At 53.6% G+C, this 12,308-nt stretch overlaps 3 protein-coding genes across 3 annotated transcripts; 2 read left to right on the top strand and 1 right to left on the bottom strand.

The window, feature by feature from the left end:
* Positions 1–54: 54 nt before the first annotated feature.
* On the bottom strand, positions 55–2,404 carry K437DRAFT_256146 (kinase-like protein). The gene is made up of 5 exons (XM_013388166.1): positions 1,431–2,404; positions 1,167–1,360; positions 934–1,055; positions 732–856; positions 55–655 (listed from the first exon to the last, which is right to left on the bottom strand). Exons 1-5 carry the CDS (start codon positions 1,956–1,958, stop codon positions 179–181), a joined length of 1,446 nt encoding a protein of 481 aa, XP_013243620.1. The 5' UTR covers positions 1,959–2,404; the 3' UTR covers positions 55–178.
* A 2,151-nt stretch (positions 2,405–4,555) lies between these two features.
* K437DRAFT_278269 (uncharacterized protein) lies at positions 4,556–5,486 on the top strand (the record flags this gene model as incomplete). Its single annotated transcript, XM_013388167.1, has 7 exons — positions 4,556–4,731; positions 4,753–4,771; positions 4,825–5,147; positions 5,169–5,189; positions 5,229–5,239; positions 5,308–5,343; positions 5,374–5,486. The coding sequence occupies 7 exons, from the start codon at positions 4,556–4,558 to the stop codon at positions 5,484–5,486; spliced, it is 699 nt and encodes a 232-aa protein (XP_013243621.1).
* A 1,722-nt stretch (positions 5,487–7,208) lies between these two features.
* Positions 7,209–11,157, top strand: K437DRAFT_256149 (putative ENA2-plasma membrane P-type ATPase). Its single transcript, XM_013388168.1, has 7 exons — positions 7,209–7,593; positions 7,657–8,405; positions 8,473–8,880; positions 8,949–9,856; positions 9,932–10,054; positions 10,131–10,273; positions 10,346–11,157. Exons 1-7 carry the CDS (start codon positions 7,309–7,311, stop codon positions 11,048–11,050), a joined length of 3,321 nt encoding a protein of 1,106 aa, XP_013243622.1. The 5' UTR covers positions 7,209–7,308; the 3' UTR covers positions 11,051–11,157.
* The last annotated feature ends 1,151 nt before the right edge of the window (positions 11,158–12,308 follow it).

The following is a 12,308-nucleotide window of genomic DNA, read 5'->3' on the forward strand; positions in this document are numbered from 1 at the left end:
GGTGTGTTGGATATATATGAGGCCGAGTTGGCTGCGTATGCCCAAAGGACATTGCTCAGGTTGATGTATGTCGTCAATGATTAAGAATACAGAATTGGGTTGGTTTCGTTTCAGAGGGAAGGGGAAGGGGAAGGGGGCGTCCTGGACCCGCGGACCCTTAACTATGTAGAAAAGCCTTTCAGTCCAGTTGCTGGACCCATGCGACGACATCGTACGTGGACTGTTCGCTCTGCTTGATGTACGCGTGCGATAGCAGATCTTTCGGGGACGGTCTCGCCTCGGGGTCCTTAAGCAGGCATTTCGCCGAAAAGTCGTGCATGAGTTTCGAGAAGTCGGGCCAATCAGGTAGCTTGGGCGACGGCTCGTTGACAATATGCTGCAGTAGATCGAGAATACTCATCTGCGCGTTGCTGCCTTCAAGTGTGACACCTCCTTTGCTTCGTCGCCTGCGCGCGCGCTCCTTGGCCGACTCGATCTCCGCATGCGGCGTCGGGCGCGTAGGCGACAGCGTGCCCTTTAGTTCATCTGGAACCTCGTCCACATCCTCGTCTTCTGCTGAGAAGGGGAAGCGACCCAGCGCTAGCTCGATGAATGTCACCCCTAGCGACCACACGTCGGATTTGACGCTGTACTGGTCCCCTTGGATCCGCTCAGGCTATGGTGCGATCGAATAAGAGACATCAACTCTTGCTGCAGATGAGCGCACGGCCTTGCATTCTATTACTACTCACACTCATGTAGGTGCTTGTCCCGACGAAAGTATCCGCGATGCTGTTGATGAGTTCACCAGAGACGCCGAAATCGCATATTTTGATCTGGCCTTGGCTGTTGACCAATATGTTGCTCGGTTTGACATCTGTGGAGGCACAAGAAGAGGTAAGAGTGGGTACAATGGCGGAGGACGACATGACTCGTGACGTGGTCAAAGCTGACCTCGGTGAATGATCCTATGTACGTCATACAGGTACGTGAGGCCATGTACGACTGTGACTGCGACCTGTCCGCAGACTTCTGGTGGTATTGGTCCCCATCGCTTGTAGACTGTATCTAGCGACCTGGGAAAAAGTAAAACACGACGGAAACAAAGCAGGGTTAGTTTGGGCCAGCCCTCTCCTTGATCCCTTCCGAGTTCGGGAGAGACATGCTGGTGGGTTGCCAATACTTACTTTTTGTCCATGAACTCCATGCACATGCAGATATGCGGTTCGCTGAGGTAGGCGCCGTAAAAGCTGACAATGAATTTGGAGTTGCATTCATGCAAGATCTGCAATTCCCGCAGAATCTGCTTGCGAACTGTCGGTTTCGCATCGATGAACACCACCTTCTTTGCCATCACCTTGCCGCTTTTTTCGTGCAGAACCTATCGAGGTTGGGGGAGGCGAGTCGCGATAAGACGTGACCATGAAAGAGAGGACGGCCAGGCGGCTCACCTTAGTCACAGTCCCACCATTCCCTGCTCCTAATTCCGACAAGAACTTGAGGTCCTCGTTCCGTAGGTCCAACTTCACTTCTCCATTCTTTCCACTCAACTCCAGACTGGCGAGCTGTTCGCTGAGCTTGTTGTGGTAATTTGCTCCACTTCCCGGAAGAGTGAAGGCGGTGCTGGTTGCAGTCGAGCCGGCTGCGCTGTAGGCGGTGGAGAGGCCCGTCAGCGAGCCGATGGACGACGCGGTGACCCCGCCGCCACCAACTCTACTTCCTGCTGTGGCGCTTCCCGCCGTGAGGCCATTTGTCTGTCCTCGTACAGTCGCGTTCGTCGACTCGGACAGGCGCGAGCTCGAAGCGTCCGACGGCGCAGCGGACGAGAGGCTGCTAGCCAGTGAAGACGATGGGCCGGCCGATGAGTCCCCCGCGGAGGAGGTCAGTGATGGCGTAGGGATGGCCAGCGGCGATTCGGACAATTGAAGGCCCTTGAAGTTGCGCTTCTTGCGAATAGAGGCGTTGCTGAGGGCGGACATGGCTGCAAACTGGGTCCTTGCCTGTACTCTTGCCCTGTTCTGAGCTTCCCGCCTCAAACCTCCGCCGAGAAAGAAAGGGGCAGCCTCTGAATATAGCGCTTTCGTGCCGGCCCACGCTGTGGACGCCTTCTGTAGAGCACTTGAAGCAGAACCGAGGCTAATGAGTTTTCAAAGCCGGCGTGTCGACCCACGTGCCTGCGATTGTAGTTGTACACCTGGGGCGTGTTAGCGTTGCTTGCTCACCGCTCTCAGCGCAGGCGTGCGCTTGTGTGCCTCACTGCCTTTGGAGCTGTGAAAAACACAGCCTGTACTGCAAATGCTAGCGGCTAAGCCATGTACATGCTACCTTGTCAATGAGGAGAGTCTTGTTGGTAGCCCACGAGTCTTCGAAGAGCATGGCGATGGATCATAGGAGGTCACACTGGAGGCGGCGGAGCATGTGTATCCATTTTGCACGTCTTGTTTCGACAGCGGCCGTCTCACTCGACACACCCGCGGAGCGGCCCCATCGGGCTCGGGCGACACGCGCGGCACAATAGAGAATCAATAATATATATATTTATTAAACGAGAGACAGGCAGTGTACCTGTGTCCAGGCATCCAGAGCCTCCGTCGGGGTCGGAGAGTGCTATTGAATGCATATACGCTACTGCGGAGAGTGGGGTAAGAAGCTAACAAAGCCATGTCTAGCTACGTGTTCAAGTGCTTATAGGTACCCAGCTAAGCTGGCGGGGCGTGGGTTAGGTACAAAGACTGTTGTGGGATCTACATTCATGTATCTACTACGTTGCGAGTGCGGCTCCCGCCTTTTCGCAGAAATGGTGAGCGGTGAGAGTTTGGTACCGAAGGAAGCCGAGGGGGGAGCAAACTTCAGTATTGAAGAACATGACTCCATCCCATTCTCCACTCCCAAGCTAGACGCCAACAGCAGACGGAGTGCAATGCTTACAGGTGCATGAGCAAGGTACAAGTCATAGAAAACAGACGCAGTAGCAAGTGAACATCTTCACCTGAATGTTTCCAGCATTGCATCCTTTGCGGCAGATGCAACGCGCCAAAACAATCGTATACTTGAGTTTGTGTTTCAACATTTGAGCCGAAAAATGGCTTGCGGTCTGCAGGCAGCCGTATTGTTAATGCTATTGTTCCTATGCGAGGGGTTGAACCAGTCCTTGGCGGCATTTGCTCATTTCACACGCACGCGGTCCCAAACAAGCTACATCGCTGCGAATCATCGAAAACGCAGTATCGAAGGGAATACAACAGCAAGCCAGAGGGTTTACACGTTAAAAGCGCTACAATTGCCAGTATGAAAATTAACAAAATTGCATACAGTGAAAATCGTTTCAACTACAAAAGATTGAACAAAGATTGAAGGCATCAGAGCTTGGCCATCATACCTCCCCTCTGACATCCCCCCGCCGCTCCGAGAAGCATACGCAGGTCTTGTGTGAAACAAAAGAATGAAGAGAGGCTAGGTCATCGGAGGGCGACATCGACTCTCGAGAGAGAAGGGCCCATTGTCCTCGCTGCGTAAGGGTATGATGTAACAGAACCAAAGGTTTCATCGTCTGCCTTGAAAAATGTGGCTCAAAAGTTGAGCAAGCCAGACTCGGTAGAAAACTGTATGCACAGATTCTGCAGCTGTTGGTTGCAAAATTGAATAAAAGACAAGGAGTGAATGCAGTCAGCGATATTGTCCTGTTGGAGTGAAGCAAGGGGTGACTGCGCTGCAAGGCAGCTATGCAGGAGATACGCACAGTAAGGTCTTAGGGAAAGGAGGGAAAGAAGTTATCCATTGTAACTCGCGTATATATACCATGCCTCACCTGCGCGCCTCCACATGTCGCAAGGGAAAATTTCATAGCTGGAGCGGAAGAGATTTGGTTGCGGAACTGGGACAAGCGTTGGACATGGCGCTCACGTGACTGGAATGGACATAGGGGTTTATCCACGTGAATCATTTTCCCTTCCGTAGATGCGAACGGCGAAATAAACAAACCGGTAAGATCTTGCTAATCGGCCAATGGTGAAAGCCGCTTGAGATGATGGAGCATTATAACTGCAAACCCTTCCGAGTTTCAGCATCATTCCATTTGCACGTCGAACCCCAAAGAGTCTTGAAGTTCCGGATGACTGCTTGCTGCTGATACAGAGTCACTGTGTCCGTTTGCATGTCAGCTTCGCGAATGCTGAGGTGAACATGCTACATTATGCGTCATCCGAACAAACTGCGATTGGTCCTCGGCCACCCTGTGTCCCTCTCTCTTGTCAGTGGTCTTGGCTGCACAAAGCAACCGAGCAAAACTCCCTGGGTCCTCTATCATTGATTCAGCGCTTGGCCCTTGTCTGGTGATGTGCTCTGTGGTTCCAAACCAGGCGCGAGCCTTTATAATGCTCACCGAACCTTTTGCGTCTTCTCCCAGTTCCTTATCTCTGCCGTCTCCCAGTGCAGCCTTCGATTCGAATCAGACAAATGCGCGACCACATCTCGTCTGAACTCTTCGAGAAGACATCTTGTCATATGCAAGTGCTCTTGCAAAAAGCTGCTGCTGCTTCTGATCATCGCCATCATTGTCCTCATTCCCATGGGAATCATGTCGACGATCGCCAATACCCAGAGCTATGCTGACTGCGCGGCTCACCACGGTCTCAGGAGAAACCTCGATTTGGACACAGCTTTTGACAATAACAACACCACCCTTGGTGAGACCAAGGGAAAGGTGCCGTACAGTGTCAAGCACAGCTACCGTGGCCGGTGCACAGACGCCGAGTACTGAGAAGCGACGCAAAGCCTGACGATGCTCCAAAAGGTTTGCACTTTTCCAGAAACAGCGGAATGTGCTGAATTTTCTAGAATTTACAGCTGGAATCTCGTTGTCGATCTCTTTTGCGTCTGCAACACGTCGCTTGGTTCGACGGCGACGCAGACGGCATCATCTGGCCGTTGAACACCTACCGCGCATTCTGCACGCTTAACTTCTGCATATTCCTTTCCCTGCTCGCCACGTTCATCATACACGGGCCCTTCAGCTATCTCACGCTGCCCAGATCCGGTAGGCGCCTCACCGACTGGATTCCCGACCCGCGCCTGCCAATCTATGTCGCCAACGTCCATCGAGCCAACCACGGTTCCGACAGCGAGGCGTATGATCGACGCGGCTACTTGCAGGGGAGAAAAGTCGAGTAGTTCTTCTGGGATTACAGCAGCGGAAAGAGCAGGGATATCATGTCTCTCTGAGACATGGCGGTAGCCATTTTTGAACGGAGAAATCTGTTTGGCGAGTTGTTTTTAGATGCTTCAATGTTTCCGCCGCAGTAGTTCACGACCTTGCTCGCTGCTACCCAGACTTCTTTGGTGTCTTTGCGTATACAATCGAATTTGGTTCCTCGTACATGCATATCTGACCTGAAGACGGCTACTGCAGCAAAGGGGGCATCCTTATCATCTACGACGGCTTAGTGTTCCCAGTGCTCGCCTCCCGTCGCCACGAAAAAGGCGCCTTCACGTCAAAGTGCAGCACCTGAGGGAACGGTACATGTGAAGATTTCCTGTGCTCCACCCGCTTCGCAGATGCACCGAGCTCCTGGGTCGCCACGTAACGGCTGAAGGTGTTGCTCATTTATACGCATGTTTGAATTCACGACGCAGTATTCGCTTGTGTGGTCGCGTTCTGTTACATCTTGCGGCAAGTCATTTTTCGCCCATGGTCGGCGCCATTTGAAAACATGTGGGCGTTGTGTCTGCGTAAGAAAGACTAAGATGTGACTTACGTGTTACCGCTTTCCACGGCCGTGCCGTGCCTTTTACAACAAACGAGGCTGTTTTAGAGTGTTCTACTTCGCCGGCGGCATCATCAGATGTGTGTGCGCATGCAGCCCCGTGCCTCTTACCAGTCATAGTCTGCAAAGGACTGCCATCTGCCGCGATGCGCCGCCCTACGGCTCGATGACTCCCATGAGCATATCTACTACCCGATGATGAGCGTGAGTACAAGGAAGGGATACCTCCGCACCGAAGCCTTGACGCCTTGACGCGCTCCCAGGGTGATGGAACTGGGGCATTTTGACGTTTCGACTAACGCATGTACCTCAATCGGAAGCGTGCTCGAACAGTGATGAAACGTCTTGGACATCATGTGTTAAGCTGTTAAGCTTTCAAGCTAATCTTCCCACCTCCGTATGGGCACATTTTTCTAAGACTTTGTTGGCTCATTCCACGTGACGTATCGTCGTACATGCTCTCTACCCGTACACCACAAGCAGACTGCAGGTGCTTCACACAACACTAACCGTTCTCGTTCTCAGATATCTGTTCCGTGGCTTGACGCGAGCTCATATGTCAACGACGGCGACAGCAGGGAGTGACAGGACGCCAATTGGCACAGCGGTACGACTTCGCCGAGGTGGGCGGCTCATGACCAATGGCTCTGCAAACGACAGCTGAGCGTCGACAACCTCGGAGATGCGGCATACGTCCTCAACTTGGGCCATACAGCTCATGAGTACATATTTGCAATGCACCACATAATGAATTATGCTGAAGGTGGCCCTCGAGTCGGGTACGAGTCAATGGGTATGCATTGTAGACGAAGCAGCCACAGTCTGGAGCCGCCGCCTGCCCAGAAACAGGAGATCCCGGCGGTCCGGCGATATCGCCAAGAGGAAGATGTCCGTTAGAAAACCACATCCAAGACACGGGTCGACGTTTTCAATTTCTTGAGTCCACTACAGGAAGCTGCGTGTCAACGGCGAGAGCAGCCCAATCATGGTTCGCTCATTTTCTACACTTCCTTGCTGCCCGCTCGGCCCCTTTTGTTCACTTGAGGCGCACTCCACGCCAAGCCGTCAAGGATGATAAAGCAGCCAAGCCCGGTGTGATTGTGAATGATTACATGCGATATAAAACAGTAAAAAAGCGTTCTCGGAGAGGAAGTCTCAGACTGATGACGTCCTTCCCACTCCAGTCACCCTCCCAGCTATTGATCACGCACGTGGGAGGCTCGGAGGCTGGGCAGATGGCACTGCATCCGTTTATCCATGATCCAAGTCCTTTTTGAGTATGTACAAATGTGCGTTTCACAAGCATTGGAGCGTGGGCCGCCACCAGTCGAAGATCTTGGCGCTCGTGTCAGGTCAGGTACAGTGTACCCATGATATGTCCAACTTATCCATCTGGACTCGCTTAAGGTGGTGTATATATAAGGCGCCAGCCGATGTATGTTGATTATTTCGTTGATGTTACCTCGTCCATCATCCAGCCTGCTTACCACCCGTGACCGTAACGTGCGCCCATGCGGGCCATTACTCCAAATCAGGTAACTGCGCTCAACAAAAACACTCTTTCAACATGCCTATGCCCTCACGTGCCGCGACCTTAACACAGTCGTCGGCCTACTCCAATAGAGATCCCGATGCTGTTGGGCCCATTTCACGCCAAGATGCCCTCACACAAGCTTACCGCTACTACTTTGAGCCCATCGTCGCAGCGCTCGAAAGCAACATTGATGGCGGGCTCAAAGACCGCGAAGTGCGAGAAAGGCAGCAGCAATACGGGCCAAATGAGCTCGATGGAGACTCCGGCATCAACTATTTCAAAATCTTTCTCAACCAGGTTGTTAATGCCATGACAGCGGTGAGCAGATCCACACTTGCATAATTTACACTCTGCTGACTGAGTCTTTTATTTTCTTTGCAGGTGTTGATCATCGCCCTCGTCGTCTCCTTTGCGATCAAATCATGGATCGAGGGCGGTGTCCTCACTGGCGTCGTGGCGATCAACGTCATTGTCGGCTATTTTCAAGAGCTTTCGGCAGAAAAAACGATGGCCTCGCTTCGTTCTCTCGCCTCGCCGACTGCACGCGTCATCCGCAACGGACAAGGCGTCACCATCCCCAGCACAGAGCTCGTACCGGGAGACATATGCGAGATCACTGTCGGCGACACTGTTCCAGGTGATCTCCGCATGATCGAGGCCATGAACCTCGAGGCTGATGAAGCACTCCTGACCGGCGAGTCCCTCCCTGTCGCCAAAGAGCATGCCAACGCCTTTCCCGAGGAGACTGGAGTCGGCGATCGGATCAACATGGCTTACATGTCCAGCAATGTCACTCGGGGTCGCGGGACCGGTATCGTCGTCGCTACCGGTATGAACACCGAAATCGGCAAGATTGCGCAAGCACTACAAGGAAACGCCAAGCGCAAAAAGATCCGCGCCGTCAAGCAGAACAGCTACGGCAAGAAGCTCCCTCACCACTACGTCCAAGCCGGTGCACTCACGGTCTGGGACCAGATCGCCACTTTCTTGGGTCTTAACCACGGTACACCGCTCCAGCGCAAGCTCTCGCTGCTTGCTGTCTTGCTTTTCCTTGTTGCAATTCTGTTCGCAATCATCTGCTTCTTGTCCAACAATTGGACTGATCGCGAGGTCATCATCTACGCCGTCAGGTGAGCAGCGTAGACCTAAAGAGCCCTGGCAAGGCCAGCACTGACTTTTCTGTGCCTCGTTCCTCAGTGTTGGTGTCTCGATGATCCCAGCCTCGCTCAGCGCTGTCCTTTCCATCACCATGGCTATGGGTGCCCGTGCTATGACTCGCCGTCATGTCATTGTCCGCAAGATGGATGCCATCGAGTCGCTTGGCGCAGTGACGGACATTTGCTCAGACAAGACTGGTACGCTCACCCAAGGTCGCATGGTAGTCAAGCGTGCCTGGGTTCCCGCCAGCGGTACTTTCACTGTCAGCGACAGCGAGGAAGCCTTCAACCCCAACGCAGGAGAAGTCTTCAAGACCGAAAGGCAACCCAAAGACAGCGACCCGAATCACGCGAAAGAGACATCCAAGGATGGTGACAAGGTTGCCAGTAAAGAACTCGGCTCCGACAGAATCAAGGACGACGAGTGCTTCACCGACTTTCTCAACGTGTGAGGATTCGCTTTCTAGCAATCTAGCCCAAGATCACCATTGCTGATCATGCTGTCCTCCTTTGTAGGGCCGCGCTCTGCAACAACGCAAAAGTCTTCCAAGCTGAGGGCGAATGGCAGGCTCATGGCGACCCGACCGAATGCGCCATGCAAACCTTTGCTTGCCGCTTCGACTGGGGCCGTGCAAAGCTGACCAACAAGGTCAAGGGGGAGAGCCAGAGGGTTGACGATCAGGAGAATGCCGCCAAGTATGCTTCGTATGGCAAGCCTGCCATCTGGAAGCAGACGGCCGAGTTCCCATTCTCGAGCGACGTCAAGCGCATGTGCGTCTTCTACAAGCATCGCCCGTCCGAGACGCACAAAGCGTTTATGAAGGGAGCCGTCGAGCGAGTTCTCGAAGCATGCACTCACGCACAGACAAGCGAGGGTATCGTCGACATCACTGAGAACATTACTAGCAACATTCTGGCCAACATGGAAGCGCTGGCGGACACCGGTCTTCGGGTGCTTGCGTTCGCGCAACGTGATCTCACCAAAGAGGAAGCTCATGAAGGCGAGGAACTCGATCGCACCCAAGCTGAGAGCGGTATGACCTTTGTCGGCCTGGCAGGCATCTACGACCCTCCGCGTGCTTCATCTCTACCAGCTGTCCTCCAGTGCCAGCAAGCCGGCATCCGTGTCCACATGCTCACCGGCGACCATCCAGGAACCGCCCGCGCTATCGCCAAGGAGGTCGGCATCATCCCGCAGAACACATCCACCTGGTCCGAAGAGAGGCTTAAGGCATCCGTAATGACTGGCCCCGCGTTTGACAAGTTAACTGAAGATGAGATCGACCGACTCGAAATCCTCCCGCTCGTAATTGCCAGATGCGCGCCTCAGACCAAGGTCAGGATGATCGAAGCTCTGCATCGCCGCACGTGCTTCGCTGCCATGACTGGCGATGGAGTCAATGACGCGCCCAGTCTGAAGATCGGTGAGTGTGTGCTAACCCCTTGCCTCCATTGTCTCTCCTTTAATTGCTGACCCTTCTCTTGATTTGATTGTGCAGCCGACGTTGGTCTCGGGATGGGAGGAGGCTCGGATGTCGCCAAAGGCGCGTCGGATCTTGTCTTGACGGACGACAACTTTGCCAGCATCGTATCTGGCATTGAAGAGGGAAGGAGGACCTTTGGTAAGTCCACAAAGGCCTGGGATCGCCTCTGCGCCTGCCATCTAACCCATATCTTTGTTCTTATGGTATGACGCAGACAATATCAAGAAGTTCGTGCTTCATCTGCTTGCTCAAAATGTTGCTCAGGCTTTGGTGCTCCTTATCGGCCTTGCTTTCAAGGATGCAACCGGCCTCTCTGTGTTCCCGCTCTCTCCTGTCGAGGTCCTTTACATTATCATGGTGAGTAGAACCTGTCAGGAAGCCATAACATCCGCCAGCACGCAGCTCACCCCTGGTTCTCTCTTTGCGCAGGTTACTAGCGGTCTCCCGGCCATGGGTTTGGGTATGAGTCAAGCGCAACTCGACATCATGAAGCGCCCACCTCATGACCTTAAGTACGGCATCTTCGCACCCGAAGTCCTGCTTGACCTGTTTGTCTACGGAGTCTGGGTCGGACTGCTTTGCCTGGCTACATTCACGCTATGCCTCTGGGGCTTTGGCGACGGCAATCTCGGCATCAATTGCAACGGCATCTACAACGAAACATGCGCAACGGTCTTCCGCGCACGCGGCGCAACCTGGACAGTGATGACGTGGGCATCGCTCTTCCTCGCCTGGGAGGTCGTCAACACCCGTCGCTCCTTCTTCCGCATGGGCAAGAAATACCCGCTCTACTCGCAGTGGTTCCACGACACCTGGGGCAAGAACAAGTTTCTCTTCAGCACGGTTGTCATCGGCTTCTTCAGCGTCTTCCCTCTGCTTTACATCCCCATCATCAATGACGATGTCTTCCTGCACAAAGGCATTTCATGGGAGTGGGGCATCTGCTTTATTGCCATCCTCCTATTCTTCTTGGGCGTGGAGGCTTGGAAGTGGGCTAAGCGCGTGTGGCTGCGGCGACGATCGACAAGGGACGACGACGTAATGGATGAGGAAACGGCAGCTGGGTTGGAGGAGAAGCCCGCCACCATCCTTGAAAGGCTGCAGAAGCCTGGGCCAGTGCCAACCCGAGCTTGAAATCACCATGCGGGGTGGCCTTGAGCGCAAGGAGTTCGAAAAACAAGTTAAATTGTACAACACCCGCACTGTATCATAGATATTGCATACCGACGAGGTCAAGCACATTTAGTGCGTGATATGTACCACGCGTGAACTGAACCTGCGTTCTTCTGCTCGAGACCTGGACAAAAGTATCGATGGTACTTGAAGGGAATAGCAACAGGGCCGCGCCAGAGGTCCACAGAAGCAGATATCAAATAGCACTCCCGCAAGGGAGTGAGAGGTTGCGACCAGGAACGTGTCGCGTAATTACAAACTTATCGACTCGCGTGTTGATGTGGCAAGTGCGAACGAAATCATCACGACCACGTTCCATGTCGTTGGCTGCTGATCGACATCTGCCATCATCTTGGGGGAAGGCTCGTGAGTCGTGCAGCCTTGTCAACGTGCTCGTTAACATGTGCACGTGAGGGTGACCACGCTTTGGGCTCGCGACCTCACATTCAGATTATGAACGAGGTAGATTCGTCCGGCACGCCTTCTGGGCGGCCGAAACGACAAGCTGCCCAAGCTGCCCGGGCAAGGTACACACAAACCGTTCACCACGGCTTTTCCGATGGGTCTTCAGAGGGGGGAGGTGATAGAAAAGTCCCTTCGAACCCCAAGGGGAATACAAAGAGCAAGGCGAAGGCAAGAGATGAAGATTTTCTCGACAACGGCAGCGACGATGAGTTTGTACTTGCAGATCAAGCTGGAACAAGTAGAGGCAAGGCCGCCGCATCGGACGATGACGAAGAATTGAACGCAATATCCGAGTCTGGGTCCGAAGAATTGGATGAGGCTGAAGAGGATGTTTACGACGGCGTTGACACGCCGCCACCGAGGACTCGTAAGGGCAAGATCAACGTAAAGAACACAAGAATAAATGCTGTCGTTACGATGGCACCTTCGGTAGCGGCTCGCAAAACCAAACCCGTCGCAGCTGATAATGACGTATCGAATATAGCCGCTGCTCAACGCGGCAGCTTGTGGATCAAAGCCAAAGAGGGCCGAAATCTGTCTATGTTCACATCGTCATGCTTGTTACCTTCGGTCAAGGTGGAGCATGCGCCGTGGCCATTGGACGGTGCTGCGATGCTGACAGGCGCTTCATGGGAGATCGAGTGCAACGCAAAACTCAAGGTCGGCAGGTGGAATGAGGAGCTGTGGAGACCTCCGCGGGGAAAGATGGGAGACTATGGATGGTTACCCGGCAAGGACAATAGTCTGGATGGAA

Source organism: Tilletiaria anomala, assembly GCF_000711695.1.
Source record: "Tilletiaria anomala UBC 951 chromosome Unknown K437scaffold_34, whole genome shotgun sequence".
In the NCBI taxonomy this organism is placed as follows: domain Eukaryota; kingdom Fungi; phylum Basidiomycota; class Exobasidiomycetes; order Georgefischeriales; family Tilletiariaceae; genus Tilletiaria; species Tilletiaria anomala.